This window comes from Choloepus didactylus, chromosome 1, assembly GCF_015220235.1.
Source record: "Choloepus didactylus isolate mChoDid1 chromosome 1, mChoDid1.pri, whole genome shotgun sequence".
Lineage (NCBI taxonomy): Eukaryota > Metazoa > Chordata > Mammalia > Pilosa > Megalonychidae > Choloepus > Choloepus didactylus.
The window spans coordinates 85,056,444-85,071,729 of record NC_051307.1 but is presented as its reverse complement, the minus strand read 5'-3'; the positions used below and the strand labels follow the sequence as shown (position 1 = coordinate 85,071,729).

At 36.4% G+C, this 15,286-nt stretch overlaps 1 protein-coding gene across 2 annotated transcripts in view; it reads left to right on the top strand.

The window, feature by feature from the left end:
- The first annotated feature begins 1,383 nt into the window (after nucleotides 1–1,383).
- Nucleotides 1,384–15,286, top strand: part of IGSF11 (immunoglobulin superfamily member 11) — a 190,593-nt gene continuing 176,690 nt past the window's right edge. Inside the window, exon 1 of one of the 2 annotated variants that reach the window (XM_037835961.1) lies at nucleotides 1,384–1,769. In XM_037835961.1, the coding sequence (XP_037691889.1) occupies nucleotides 1,718–1,769 (52 nt within the window). In that variant the 5' untranslated portion in view covers nucleotides 1,384–1,717. The remainder of the gene's footprint in view (nucleotides 1,770–15,286) is intronic. The other variant, XM_037835951.1, reaches the window with a different exon arrangement.

The window sequence follows — 15,286 nt, the reverse complement described above, 5'->3', positions numbered from 1 at the left end:
TGGCATGTAATTCATTTTTCTTGCCTTTAGAGATCTGGTAAGGGATTCTAGCAAATTAGAAGTCATGAACAAAGTTGAGACATTTATAAATCATAATTAAAATTTATCTTTTCAGGATATCTTGTTAAAGGTGACTGACATTTCTTACAATGTTTCCTTTTATTTTTTCCTTAAAAATATAACCGTCAACATTTTCAAAAAAGAAAAAGTACTTCCACAACTCCACCATCTTGATATTATTTTCATTTCTACATATAACTTCCATCTTTATCCAAATGTGTAGATACTTTATATACTTTTCCTTCTCCTGTGCATACTGTTTTTGTCTCTGAGTTGCCCTTGGGGATTTTATCTTCTTGATGGTGGTTGAGACTTTCTGAATGGCTAAAGAAACCCAATCTCTGTTGCTGTAGAAACTGACCAGAATGGTATGACATTTCTTGGACCTCAAATTTAGAAGGCCCAGGTTGGAGGCTGAAGGAGAAAGTGACTATGAGCTGTAAGAAAACCATGACCTAAATGGAAAAGGGATGAAGATAGATCTTGTAAGGAAAGATGTAGGAAGATATTTAAGTAATAATTTTAGATGCTGGAAAAGTCTTTTCCCAACCCAACCCAACCCAACCCAACCAAAACTAAAAAATCCAACTAAATCACCATTTTCCCTCTCCCCCCAACCAATCACCTTCCTACCAGTTAATGAATGCTTGCAATCAGTTTAGGAAAGCTGTAACTTTTAAAATGGAAAATCTAAAATATTTCTCTTAGAAATTGAAATAAGTTTTACAAAAGGGGCAAGAGAAGAGGGCAGTATCTTTGATAGGAATGGAGAATGAGGAGCATGGTGGAGTCCCTACCCTCTATTCTTCAAGAAAGAAAGGGGGAAAAGGTATGAGCCTTGGAGGTGGGGAGAAGCGCTATAGAATAAGGTAAAAGTCATCGATTTCTAATTTTTCAATCAGTTTCTTTCAGATTATTTAGGATACAGAAGAGAGGGTTGAGAGAAAATGAACTGGCCAAATAGAAATTATCCGAAAACTGCAATAGAAAATCTTGCTTAGTTGGGGCAAAGGCTGTGGAAAACTCTCTTTAGAGCTCTTTGGCGATAGGGACTGATATCCCTGTCTGGGGGTGGTTTAGGGCAGGGGAGGAGCCCTGACTCTCAACGAGAACGTCTGCTTTTCGGGTTCTGAGCACTTGGCGAGGCGTGCGGGGGAGACGGCGGCACCACGCACAGGTGGCCCCGGGCCGCGCCAGCTGCGGGCTGAGCCCTGCTCTGCGGGTGGGCCGCCAGGCGTCGCGCTGGAGCCGCGGTTGCCCGGGAGACCGAGCTGGGCGAGTGGGCGGCGCCGAGGGAAGTGGGGCGGCTGCGGGAAGAAGTAGCTGGGCGTGAGTTGCCGGGAGTGACTCCCCGAGCGGTGCGAGGGGCCGGCGGATCCTGGGGCAGCGCGAGGTGGCCGTGGCGCTGCTGGGCGCGGCCAGCAAGCCCAGGACGCTTCTGGTCTCCGCTCAGCGTCGGCGGAGCCGGCTGCCGCGGGAGCTGCACTTGCTCCCTGGTCTACCAGTCCTACGGTCCCAGCCCCGCCCGGCGAACTGCGGCCGGGCGGCGGGTCTGGGAGGACCCGGCTGCCCGGAGAGCGCCGAGAGCCCAGCCCGCGCCTCCGCTGCCGCGACAAGGAGCCGGCCGGGCGCCGGGCACCTTCCCTGTGGCCCGGGGATGACTTCTCCGGGCTCCCCTCTGGCGCCTTTGCTGCTCCTTTCTCTCCACGGTGAGTAGCCCTAGCCCTCCCCTCCCGATGGGACCTGGGCTGGCCGGCACCGGGGAGAAGCCGTCTGAGTCCTCAAACAGCCTTCTTGCCTTTGCTAAGTCTTGGGAGCCCAACTTTTTCAGGTGCCATATTCATTTGCTGTCGGTCGAGGCTCACGCGCCCACCTCCAGCGGCTGCTTCCCCAGCGGCGGCATCTCTTTCCCCGACCCCACATCTCAGGTGTTCCCCGGTCCAGAGAGTTAACTAAACCCGCTAGTTGGCTCCCACTGATTCTGACTGTGTAGCTGACTTTTGCTCTGCTGTTTTCCTCGGAAATCCAGGATCCTTTTTAGTTAATGAATTCCTTTACTTCTAGGACCAGTTTGAAACAGTGTTTAGAACTAGTTTCCCTTACTGGGGGCCTTCCGGAAAACTGGAGATGCTTTTAAAATAATTTAGAGAACTTTAAATTGTAGCTTTATCGTAACCTTTAAGAAGCATATAGGGTTTTGACTGATAATGTGATCTTTATTTTAAAAATAACTGTGCAGTGTACTACACTATATTAAAAAACAATAACTTATTTATACTCTAGCTTCTTTCCTAAAGGATTTTAAGTTGGCTTATAAACATACATAGACTATAAGAACATTTGAACAAAAATAAGCATGTGTTTAACTTATTTTCCTGTTTTTAAGATCTATTTCCCTAAAATTACAATTTCAACGTTCTATTTTTTATTGCATTTTATTTTCTATAAATAATCATCATATTTTAGAACCTAATTTTCATCTTATATAATTAATGCCCTTTTTTTGCCTGTGTTGTCCTGGGGAATCAAATTTTCTGTCCCATTTGATTGATTGCTGAGATTTACTGAGATTTATTCTGAAGGATTTTATTTAAAGAGCAGCTTCAATGATTTATGGAATATTGTGATTAACCCTAATTCTTTGTGAAGATGTCAGTATGTTTTCCTTAGTTGTATGGTCTTATTTAAACTGATAATGTGCCCAAAGGTCTTGAAGTTACCTAATTTTAGCCAACTTAAATTGTACGAATTCATTTAGTAAGGGAGGAAAAAAGCACCTTTTTGTATATTTTCTGTATAGAAAATGGTAAAGGTATAACCACCAAAATTACAAATAACTTTCCTGGAGTTCAATATGTATATTTTTAGTGATGTGCAGATATTGTGACATTTATATGCACTTTTTATGAACTTCTGCTTCCAAATTAATTTTGTTCTCTTTTCAGTTTGAGAGGGCCAGTCTCTCTCTTTCTAGTACTTTCTTCAAGTATAAAATCAGGTAGAATAAGTGGGGTTTTTATACAATCTCTTGGCCATAACTGAGAATATTATATAACTATAAGAACAGCTTACCCATTTTTGGTAAAATAATCTATTGTTAAATTTAGTGTATTATAATAAATGTCACTTTCTTTTTGTAAGTAGCATTGGTGTATAGTTCGTTTTGAATTATTAGGCAATATTTTTAAAGAATTGATGTAATTCACAGTAATCAATTTTACAAGGTCATCTGATTTTTTCCTTTTCCTTAAGCAGAAATATTCCGAAACCATACTACCATATTTTTAAAGATTTCCAAGGACATTTCAGCCTTTGTGATAATCTACTCTGTAGAGTCACTTTTTTTTTTTTTTTTTTTTTTTTTTTTTTTTTTTTAGAGGAAATGAATTTTTTATTTTAATGTTTAAGTTAAATCAATGCTTACATAGTGCTTACTCTGGGCCAAGTACTGTTCTAACTGCCTTAGACGTATTAACTCATTGAGTCCTCCTATCAACTCTATGAGACAGGTACTATTATTAGTCCATTATTAGGGATGAGGAAACTGAGGCAGAGTGTGCAAGTAACTTATCTAAAGCCCCACAGCTATCTGGCCCCAGAGTGGTGCTCTTTATTTATTTATTTATTTTTTTTAATTTTTTTTTAATCATCATTTTATTGAGATACATTCAGATACCACGCAGTCATACAAAACAAATTGTACTTTCGATTGTTTACAGTACCATTACATAGTTGTACATTCATCACCTAAATCAATCCCTGACACCTTCATTAGCACACACACAAAAATAACAAGAATAATAATTAGAGTGAAAAAGAGCAATTGAAGTAAAAAAGAACACTAGGTACCTTTGTCTGTTTGTTTGCTTCCCCTACTCTTCTACACATCGATCCATAAACTAGACAAAGTGGAGTTTGGTCCTTATGGCATTCCCAATCCCACTGTCACCCCTCATAAGCTACATTTTTATACAACTGTCTTCGAGATTCATGGGTTCTGGGTTGTAGTTTAATAGTTTCAGGTATCCACCACCAGCTACCCCAATTCTTTAGAACCTAAAAAAGGTTGTCTAAAGTGTGCGTAAGAGTGCCCACCAGAGTGATCTCTCGGCTCATTTTGGAGTAGAGTCACTTTTTCACCCTCAAAAAATGAGTTCACTAGTTCAACAAGTATTTACTGAGCTCTGTGCATTTGGGTATCTGGTAGGTGGAATACAAAAATACATAAGACTTTGTCCCCAGGCATTAAGGAGTTTGGAGTTTTAAAACAGGTGTTTAGTATGCAGAAACAATTTACAATACAAGGAATATATGAGTGCTATTTGTTAATGGCAATATCAAGGAAGACTTCATGAAAAAGTTTACTTTTGATCTGAACCTTAAAATGAGTAGCATTTGAATTGCCTGAAATGGCAGTGTTGGGCTTTCCTGGCCAAACGAACAGCCTGAATGAAAGACACGAAGTGGAAAATGTAGGGGCATATTTTTGAGAGGCCAGACTTCTAGCAGGAGATGTGTGTAAAGGACAAAAAACTGAAACGCTAGTTTGACGCAAGATAGGAAAGATCCTTAATTTGAGTGTGGGCTTTATTCAATAGACCATGGAAAGCCACTGATAGCCGGTTTCTATAAGATGGGGAGGGAAAGAGGATGGAAAGGGATTGAGTGCCTACTTTTGTCTAGCTTTTCATGTTATCTCATTCCATCTCCATAACAGTTTTGTAAGATAGATACTCTTTTTGTTTTACAAACGAGGAACTTGAAGCTAAGAGATTGAATGATGCATTCAGGCTGTAATGGCTGGTCATTTATAGTGTGACATGATCAGAGAGGGGCTTTAGAAAGACTATTTGGGCAGCAATGGACAAGAAGAGGATTGAAATGGTTTGAGACCAGCTAGGGAAACTGTTGTAATAGTTTAGAGGAGAGATCATGAAGGGTTGAGCAGGAACTGAGGATGGCAGTGAAAATAGAGGGAAGGGAGAGTGTGAATATGAGAAATGCTCTTCTAGGCTCTGTGAATATCTTCTTTGTTAAGTCCAGGCATAGGAAGAATCCTGTATCTGGGGCTCTAGTGGTATTAATCTGAAAGATTGTATTTAATATTTGCTATCGTTATATATTCGCTATCATGAAGAAACTAAATTATGTCAATGTAAACTTCAAATATTGTGTCTATGATAACTGTTCAGGATTTAAATGTAGATATATCAAATTATGATGCTTTCTGCAGCTAATAATGGAAAATTCATATTATTTATAGGCAATAAAGACATTTTTTTGTCTCAGGAAACAAGATATCCAGTATTCTGGGTTCCAGATGTGATAATGATCAGAACTCCAGCTCCATTTATCAGAAATCCTGTAGTCTCTTGCTCCTCTTTGTGTTGGCTTTGACCTCAGGCTGGCCTCCCTTTGGGTTGCAGAATGGCTGCCCAAAGCAACTGGGGCAGAGCAAGTCTTTGTTCATATACATGAACAATTTAATTGAGCTATTTTGGGTCATGTGCCCACCTCTGCACCAATACAGTCTCCAGAAGAATACCGTGTCCTTACTGAATTAAATTCTTGAGCCAGCCAGTGGCAAAGGGTTTGGGTTGGTTTGAACAGATTAGGACCTACCCCTAGTGCTTTCTATGTGGAATGAAAAGGGTGGATAGCTGAAGAAAGTTGGTTTCATTAGGAATGGGGAAAGGGGAAATGGATGCTAGATAACCAATAGCAGTAGCCTCTATAGTGGAATAATGTGCGGATGGTAGAAATAGAGGATCTTTCAAATAAAAGAAAGGAAATGGATATCAAAAAAAAAAATTTTTTTTTTTATTTTTAATCTCTGTGGAATAACTTCAAAGGGAATTTGAATTGAAAAGGTGACTTCTATATAGTTATACCAATGGGTTAAATACACGTAGTGTTTTTTGTACTACTTGTGATTCCCTGAAATAGCAGATGACTTTCCAGAACATGAGAAAATGTATAAAAAGAAATAAAAGACCACGTAAAATGAAATGAGAGTGAAAAAAGTCATGATCCTAAATGTTAACATTGTAAAAATTTTTGATGTAAATTTCAATAACTTAGTTCTGAATTTAATTATGTAACTGTTTTGGAAGGATTCACTTTTTAGTAAAAATCTGTAGTTTAACCCACATGAAAGGTGGCAGCTACTGGATGAAATTTTTAAAAGAAGTTAAACTTAATACACTGTACATTCAACATGGACTGTTCAGGAAGCAGTTTACATATTAAATCATCGAGAGCACTTCTAAAATGTTATGCTTAGAAATGTTGTCAGACCCAAGATAATGATGCAATAGGTGAAGGTACTGGTTTTGGCTTTTTCCCCCACAGTATGTGGCACATTTTCAAATGTGTGTTCACACTTTGATAGTGGAAGGCTTTATAATGAAAATTCTCATTTGAATCTTCATACTTCAACCATGTGATTTAGTGTCAAACGGTGACGTGTTGGTGCATAAGATTCTTTCATTGCAGTGTGTAAATACAAAACAAGGGCTGGAAGTACTTGCTGAGTGGGGATAAATATGTATAATTTATTTAGAATAGGAATTCTAAATTTTTTGTTTTTTAGACTAATGATACCTATTTATTTATTACTCTCTCAACCCTTAATTATTTTAGGCAGTTTTAGGTGGGACTGTTGAATATCTAGTAGTCTATAGTCACTTTTAAGTAAATACTGTCACCTCAACTTTCTCCTTCTTTGTTTGATGAGGGGTACCCAGCACTACACATTTCACCCTTGCGATTTGAGAGCAGCCCGCAGACCATCTGGAGGATCTGAAATCCTCTCTTGGTCATACTTTGAGAGCAGCTGGTTTGAGAGGTTGTCAGTTCTTGCGTGTTGTTCAAAAAGCCATCTGATTTGAGCTGAGTTTACTTTTTAGTTTAGCCTATCTTACTAAATTGTGGAAGACATTTTTTTCTACCTATTAAAGTTTGAGTAATTGGTTCCTTCTATACCTGGTCTCTTACCACCTACCATACAATTTGGAGTAATAGTTTCCATTTGTGGTGGTTTTAAGTTGTAGAAATTGAAGTCATACAAAGAGAGAAAATTTGTTTCCTAATTTCACAGATTATAAACTCAGACATTGATATGATACCAGTTTTATACCAGTTCATCATTACCATTATCAGATACTATATTGGTGCTATGTGGTATGGCAGTGCCTCACTCATGTATTATCGGAAGAATCTCATTTTAGTAAATATTACTAAAATTTCATGTTTATGGAATAGTACTAAAGCAATGCAAGTTTGCCAATGTGAAAAAGATAATGTCTATTTAATTTAAAAAATCCTTGAAAAAGTATACTTACTGGTTTCTCTTCATTTAGCAATTAACTTTTTTGATCTTAAGAGTGATAAGTGATACACACATTTTTTAGAACAGTATTGTTGCTAAAGAAATTGAGATCCCAGAAGCACTGAGTTCATGAAATTCTTGATCCGCATAGGGTTCCTCAGAAGAACCTTGAGGGAATTAGGTTAACATTAACGGCTATGAATGATAGTGGATCAGGATTTAGAGATGGGATAGATGGTTAAAGTATAATAGGTTGTAGGATTGGAAAGTCAATGATGTTTTCTTTTTTCAGTTCTTTTTTCGCCAAGAGTCACAACTGTATAATAACACAGAATGACATTATGAATGTAACTCTAATGAACTGGGTAATTTCTAGGCCGTCTTAAAAGACTCATCAGTCCAATATTTTAAAAACTGGAAATTTAAATCTTTACCAAGTTCTGTTGAAAAACACACCAGTGGACACGTAACAAATGTCCTAATTTAGAAAATCCCTTTGCCTCAAAGTCTCATTGTTCACAGCAGTTGCTCATCTAAAACTTCTTTTCTGTCACTCCTGGATTCTCATTAATGTTGATTCTTTTCTCTCCTATTTCCTCCTCCTCCTCACCTCTCATTTTGAAGGATGTTATGTTCATCTACTAGTAGCATAAGGTTCTTTAAAGGTAAATAGATCTACCCATTCATGGCTCCAATTATTTAGCTCTGTTTGGAGGATTTATATTAAAAAAAAACCTGGAGCCAACTAGACAAACCTAGAAATCAGCTTAGAAGGTGGGCATTGGTGAGGGTATATGGGAGTGTGGTTATAGTTATGTTTATATTTTTGCCTTGTTCTGTGAAGTCAACTTTGAGATATAATTCTGTGTGTTTGTGTTTTGTGTGTTTTCCCTAAAAGACAGTATCATGTCTGATATATAATAAGTCTCAGTAAATACTTGTGAATAAATAAATAAGGGTTTCTAAGATAAGTGGTAATCCTGTGTGCTTGGAGTACCTGCCAAGAATGTTTTTTTTCCCCCTCTTTTAAAGAAAAATAGAATTAAAAAAAAAAAAAACTTTTTAAAGGGATTTGGTTTAACCGTGCTAGCTTCAACTAATCTTCCTTAAACCTTGATATATATTTTGTGGAACAGAGGTGATATAGATCTATTTTCATAGTCATTTCAAATTCTGTGACTTCAGAAGTTCATTTAAAAATGCAATACTTATTAATCTTTCAAAATTGATTCTTAGCTAATCTTTAATCCTAAAACTTTGAAGTTGTCTGTTTTTGAATATTTTCCCCTTAGGAATTCTGAAGGATTTACTCCATGTAGTAAAGAATGGTCTTGGACTTTTAGGAATTCATTTAGAACTTTAGAAGTTTCCCATTTCTGTGTCTGGTATTCTTAGTCCTGAGGATCTGTATGTTAGAACTAGTCTTCCAAGGACAGAGGTAATTAATGAAAATAACACCTGGTATAGTCTAGAATTTCCTCACATCATTCATTGTGTATAAAGTATTGGAGATGCTGTTTTTTTGTGGAAATGAGGGTATTAACTGAATCAGCCCCATGTGGGAGACATTATAACCTATTCCCAAAGGTGATAGGTAGTTGTCCTCCTGTCCTCTACTCTCCTCTCCCCTTCTCTTCCTTTCCCTTCCCCTGAAGTCTCCATATTTCTGGCTGATGAAATATGGATCATCCTCTCAGTCTATAGTGATGTTTATGATACCCCTCAAAATGTCAGAAGTCTTCTGCTAATCGTAACTGCATCCTCAATGGTGTTCTTGAAGATGCCTCAAATATCATCAAACTTGCATTTACACATCAATCATAATACTTCAACTTTGTTTCTTTGCATTAGGTCTATAGCTGTCTATTATATAACTTCTCTCTGCCACTATGGGTCACGATCATTTGCCAGAACATAAAATATATGGCAGAAAGAGAAACTGCAGGGTAGTAAACATCATTTATTGTAGAACATATTCCGAACAAGCTAATGTTTTAGAGCATTCATTGGTTAAGAGAGCTTGTGGTACAGTGCACTTAATTGCCCTTGTGTAAAGACGAACTGCCATACTAGCTTTTGTTGGCCAACACTGAGACAGTATGCAAAGCATGCAAAAAATGTGTTAACCACATATTGCAGAGATTCTTAAACTTTTTGACCTTAAAGATTATTGGGAACTTAAAGATACTGAGGACTCCAAAGAGCTTTTGTTTATGTGGTTATGTCTATCAATATTTACCATATTAGAAATTAAAAGTGAGAAAATTTAAAAATATTAATCTATTTTAAAGCAACAATAATAAACCCTTTACAAATTGACATAAATAATACATTTTTTGACAAGTAAAAATTTTTTATAAAACAAAAAATATTAGTGAGAAGAGTGGGATGGGTTTATATTTTTGGAAATCACTTTAATGTTTGGTCCATTAGAAGACAGAAGACTGAATTCTCATATCTGCTTTTGCCTTCAAGTTGTCATATGTTGTTTTAGTTGAAATATATAAAGAATATCTGGCCTTACATAATGTAGTTGGAAAAGGAAGGAAAATTTAATAGCATTTCAAATAATTTTGGATATTCTTCTGTGATACTCCACTGAGTTTCTTAAAGTAAAATATTTGTTGTAGTGTGGAATCTGAAACCATATCAGTAAATATTTCTTACTTTGTTACATTAAAATCCGTTAGTTTATCTTGCACTTTGAATGGATTTTTTGCACATACAAATGTTGTATGTTTTATAACATTAGGCATCAATCATTTGGAAAATATTGACTCATTAAATTATTCAGATCTCCCACATTGTGATATATGTTAAATCAAATAATAAAATTTATCAGTATCACCACTGATCTCATCAGTAATGTATTGGGAAGTTAAGCTCACAGATATGAGTTTCTCCTATGCAGATGCAATGGCAGATACAGATATTCCAAAATTTTAATGTTTACTTAAATTTTATCACTCAACTGTTAGTTCCCTTGAAGTGACAGTCTCACTTCAGTTTTGAGATGTCTGCCAGATACCTAAGTCTGAATAACCGTAGTCTATTTTGAGTTGTTCTTTCAAGTAAAAATGGTGTTTCATGAAAAAAGTGGCTAGTTCAGCCTTGCACTCACGTAGTGGCACCAGTGATTTCCCTTGGGACAACATATTGCTTAGGTAAGCAGCATAAGTGATTTATGCTTTATACTTTTCACTTTGTCACATAGAATATTGTAGGTCGAGATTTAATAAAATTATTGTTATTGCTTTATCAAAGAAATTCTTTAGTGAAACTGGATTTTTTTTCCTTAACTGAAAGTTCATGATGATGAAGACCGCAATGACTATTCTTAGTACAGCTTAGTGCCACTTCTTTGTCTCATGTGAAGGCACCAGCAATTTTACCCACCACTGCTTTTGTACCGTCAGTGCAAATGTCAACTCATTGAAAAAAGCAAATAACATTTTAGTATTATTAAGAAAACTTTAGTTTTTACCTCATGGCTTTTCTGAAAGGGTCTTGGGGGATCTCCATGGGTATAAGGACTATACTTTGAGAATCACTGGTATACTGCAATTATATTTCCCAAATTGAGGTCCCCAGTTGCCCGGGGGAATTAATAGATGTTGCATTAAAAAAGGGCTAGTTAACCTGGGGGAACAAAGGGATAACCAAAGTTAAACAGGTGCCTTTAGTCCAGGATTCACAGAGTCTTTTATAGCATCTAATTTTGAAGCAAAAAGGAGATAAGAGTTTACAACATTTTTCCAAAGAAGAACCCTTTTCCTGAGGTGTATCTCATAGGAATCATGTTTTTCAGAACAGTTTAGGAGTTGCTTTCACTCTGAAAGTTACTGTGAGGATTAAATAAAACAATAAAATGTGTGGCAGACTCAGGTAGTATCATGATCTGGTAGTTGAATAAACAAGCAGTAGACTTTCTTCATGTCTGCAGAAGTTGTCTCTGGTCATTTGAATTATTTCTAATGCTTTCATGACTTCCAGGAGTTAATTGGTCTGATTTTTCTTTCAAGTTGTGTGTATGTATATATCTATATCTATATATCTGTATCTATATATCTGTATCTATATATTTATATACACACACACCTCTATATACAGATGTATTTTGTTGTTAACTTTGATCTTTGTGAAGGGCAGATTATTTATGTCATAACCAGTTAGTTATTTGGGAGAGACAGTAACCAGTTAGTTACTTGGGAGAGGCAGTAGCACTGTATAAGGTTCATGGGCTTTGTAGAGTCAGACATAACAAATTTGAATTCCTGACCTGTTACTTATTTGCTCTATGACTTTGGGCAAGCTATTGAATGCCCCAGCTTGAGTTTGATGATCTTGTAACGTGGTGATGGCCTGTTGCAAAGTACTAAATTAAATGAAGTGAGACAACATCTGTAAAGTGTCTAGTATAGTACTGAGCATAGGACAAATGGTTGGTCAGTAGCAGTTATTATTACAACTGGATCACCATGAACTTGAGTCAAGAGATAAGAGCAGTCTATGGAGAGTGCACCACTGTGAGAGGTGACTTGGAGCACATCATGTCATTCTCCAGGCCTGCTTTCATTTTGCAAAATGAGGGAGTTAGATGAGGTAATCTGTGCTTTTCCAGCTCTGTAATTTTGTGACTCTTTGACTTGGTTTCCAAGTATTGAGAATGTTGGCAATAAGATAAACTAGCGATTATGTATGGCTGGTTTTCACATTATTTATAAAACTTTCCCTAAAACTTCCTCCCCATCAAAATACTGACTTTATGATGATTTATAATTTAGGAATTAAAACCCTCTTCATCTCTTATAGAAAGATTATAAAAAGTAGATTCAAATGTAAAGATTCTTATTTAAAATTTTTATTTTAAAATTGATTCCTGCCTACCTCTTTATTCTCTTAAATTCTTTATATCATCAATCATGTGTGTATTAGGAGAGAATCAGTTGAAAGCAGGCTGTAAAAATACAAATATCTTCCTTTTACCACAGTCACACACATCCTGGTCCTTTAACTATTTTTATGACCTTCCTCTGCTTTTCTCTGGTAATGATTTTTCTTTGTCTAAGCCAAATATAGGTGTCTAAATTTTATCTATACTGGATTACATAATGAGTATAGACATTTTGTTAGGGTTGTTATTGATTAAAAGTGAAAGCCTGTCAGCTTTTAAAAAAATAGGGTGTTTTTAAGTCAAGTAGATACTTACATGGAAAGCTTGGAGAGGTGTAGTTAGGACATGTCTTAATCCTGACTTTAGATTTTATATCATTGATAGTGTTTTTCAGCTGTTCTTTTGCATTTTTTTCTGAAAGAGAATGTTTTTATGCTAAGCCAGTGGACCTCAAACTGGACAGAGCTAGCTACATTGGCAGAATTTATAAAATAATTCTGAGATTCATGAAGTTGCTTCCTACTCTGCCTACTATGCTGTTTAAGATGGTAGGCATAATTTGTTTTCAGCTCATTAAATTTTTCTTGAAACTAAAGCTCCACCGATAAAGAAGGTCCTGAGTTTTGTAATCTGAAATAGTTACAGAAACCTAATGCATGATATGTTATCATGAAAATATTTTCTGAAATTGTAACTTTTAATTCTTCGTAATTCATGATTTCATTGTCCTTGGAGCAGGACACGTTTTACTTGTTCTTTGATCAGTCTGTATTTCCAGTTTCAGTTTTAATGTATGTACTTCTGTGAACAAATTAATTGTGTTATTGGTTGTTTTCTTTTCCTGGTTATTTCATACTCGGTGTGAGTCACAGGGGCTGGACCAGTAAGGTCTCTTGGAGCCATTTAATTCCATAATGTCCTTGATCTGATGAAGCCGCTCAGTAAATCACTTCACAATTTCCACGACCAAGCCATCTGCCTGCATTAAAATAAATTCAATCTGCTTATTCCTTCAATGTCTAACAAATATCCTATAAACTGATGATGTTCAAGACCATGAATATGAAAATAATTTGCAATCTTGAGTATCTCCTCTTGAGTTCTTAGCTCAGATTCTCTTGACATAGTGGAAGTTGGCATGCCAGCTTTCTTTGACTTGAGTGAAAGGCTAGTGGAACCTTTTCCCTCACCCATTTCATTGCATTCTCCCAACTGTAGTATGTGAATTAATTTACTTTTTCCATGTTTGGATTAAATGTCACAAAACCTTTGTTGCCCTTCTATGTCAGGTATGCTAGCTAATTAAGTAACCCACACATATATTTATGTAATGTTATATATGGTAATTTATATATGTGGTATATATTTAAATTTCATGTAGATTGATTTTGAGTTTGGGCCCAAGCTTCTGATATTTTACAGTCTTTGGAGACTGTGCAAATTGTGGCAGCTTTGCCTATTTTTCTAGGCAAAAATAGTTTATTTTTTTCATATCTGAAAACCATCAAATCTTTCTTCTCAGTGGTTTTAATTTCATACTTTCCTGTATTTTTGTCACCACCTTCTTAATTTATACCCTTATCATTTAACATTTACATTATTCCAGCAGTTTAGCTGGTCTTAACTTCAGCCTTCCTTCTGTCTGATCCATCCTTTACTCTCCGTCAGACTGGTTTTCTGTCAAGCACTGCCTTCATTATATTCTTCTTTTCCTTCAAGAACAACAAACTCGAAAAATCTTTTAGGATAAATCCTGTGGCTTTCTACGATTTCCTACTCAACATGTTTCCGCTCCTCCTCTAATGAACAACCTTTCTAGTTATATCTGCCTTTTCAGCTTTGTTGCTCTCATTTCCCATCTTCTTCCGATTGGTCTGGAATATGTCACCCTGTTCTCTTGATATCCATTCCACATACCCTTCCAGACCCAGCTCGAGTCTGTTTCCTCTGAGACCGCCTTACATTTCAGCCAGACTTCCCTTTTTTCCTCAAAGGTTCCCACAACAATTAGAGTTTGTTTTGCTGCTTTGGTACCCACCACAAAACTGCTGTGCCTTGTTCTCTTAACACTTTCCTGCAAACTCCGCAGATAGGCCCTTTGTGCTGTGCACATGGCAGATGCTTAAGTTATTAAGCGAATGGATAAATTTCTGATCTTTACTTTTTAGCAACCTTTTATCTTACATCAGGTAATGTACAATCCAGTTCTCTCATAGGCAAAAAGTTGAAATTTTTATGTGAAATTGAGATATTTATATGAATTTCAATAATTTTGCTAAAGCATAGACATTTCTCATTCTCAAAAAAAAAATGATAAAAAACCATGGATTCTTTTATGCTGTAGCATAAATGTGCATTTCGTTTGTATTCCAATTTTGAAAAGGTTAAGACAGTTTCCCAGACTTTTCCTTTATATTATCTAAATTAAAGGAATAGCCTATCTCCTAACATGTTCTTGCTGCCTTTCTATAGTGTATACTTTGTTCAGTCTACTGAAGAGCATTGACTGTGTAGAGACAATTTTTTTTTTCTTTATTATGCGTTGCGAAGTTACCAATTTACTGCAAAAGGTAATAGTGACAGGGACTTTAAAATTTTTAAAAAGTGTAATATACATAAAAAATAGTGTAGAAATCTTGAGTACAATATAATGAATGATTACAAGTGAGTATACTTTATGATTTCTAACACCAGAACTTAGTTTGCCCGGTTTTGAAATTTATATAAATAGAATCATTCATCATGCATTCTTTTGTATTTGGCTTTTTAAATGCATGTTGTTGCATATAGCTGTAGTTTCTTCATCTTCATTGCAGTATTGTGTTTCATTGTATGAATATACCATGATACTGGTTTTCTGTCCTACTGCTGATAGACATTTGGGTTGTTTCCAGTTTTCGGCTATAATGAATAATGCTGCTAATAGTGCATGTCTTGTGGTGCTTATCAGAATGCATTTCTGTTGCATATGCATCTAGGAAACAAATTGCATATGTTCAGTT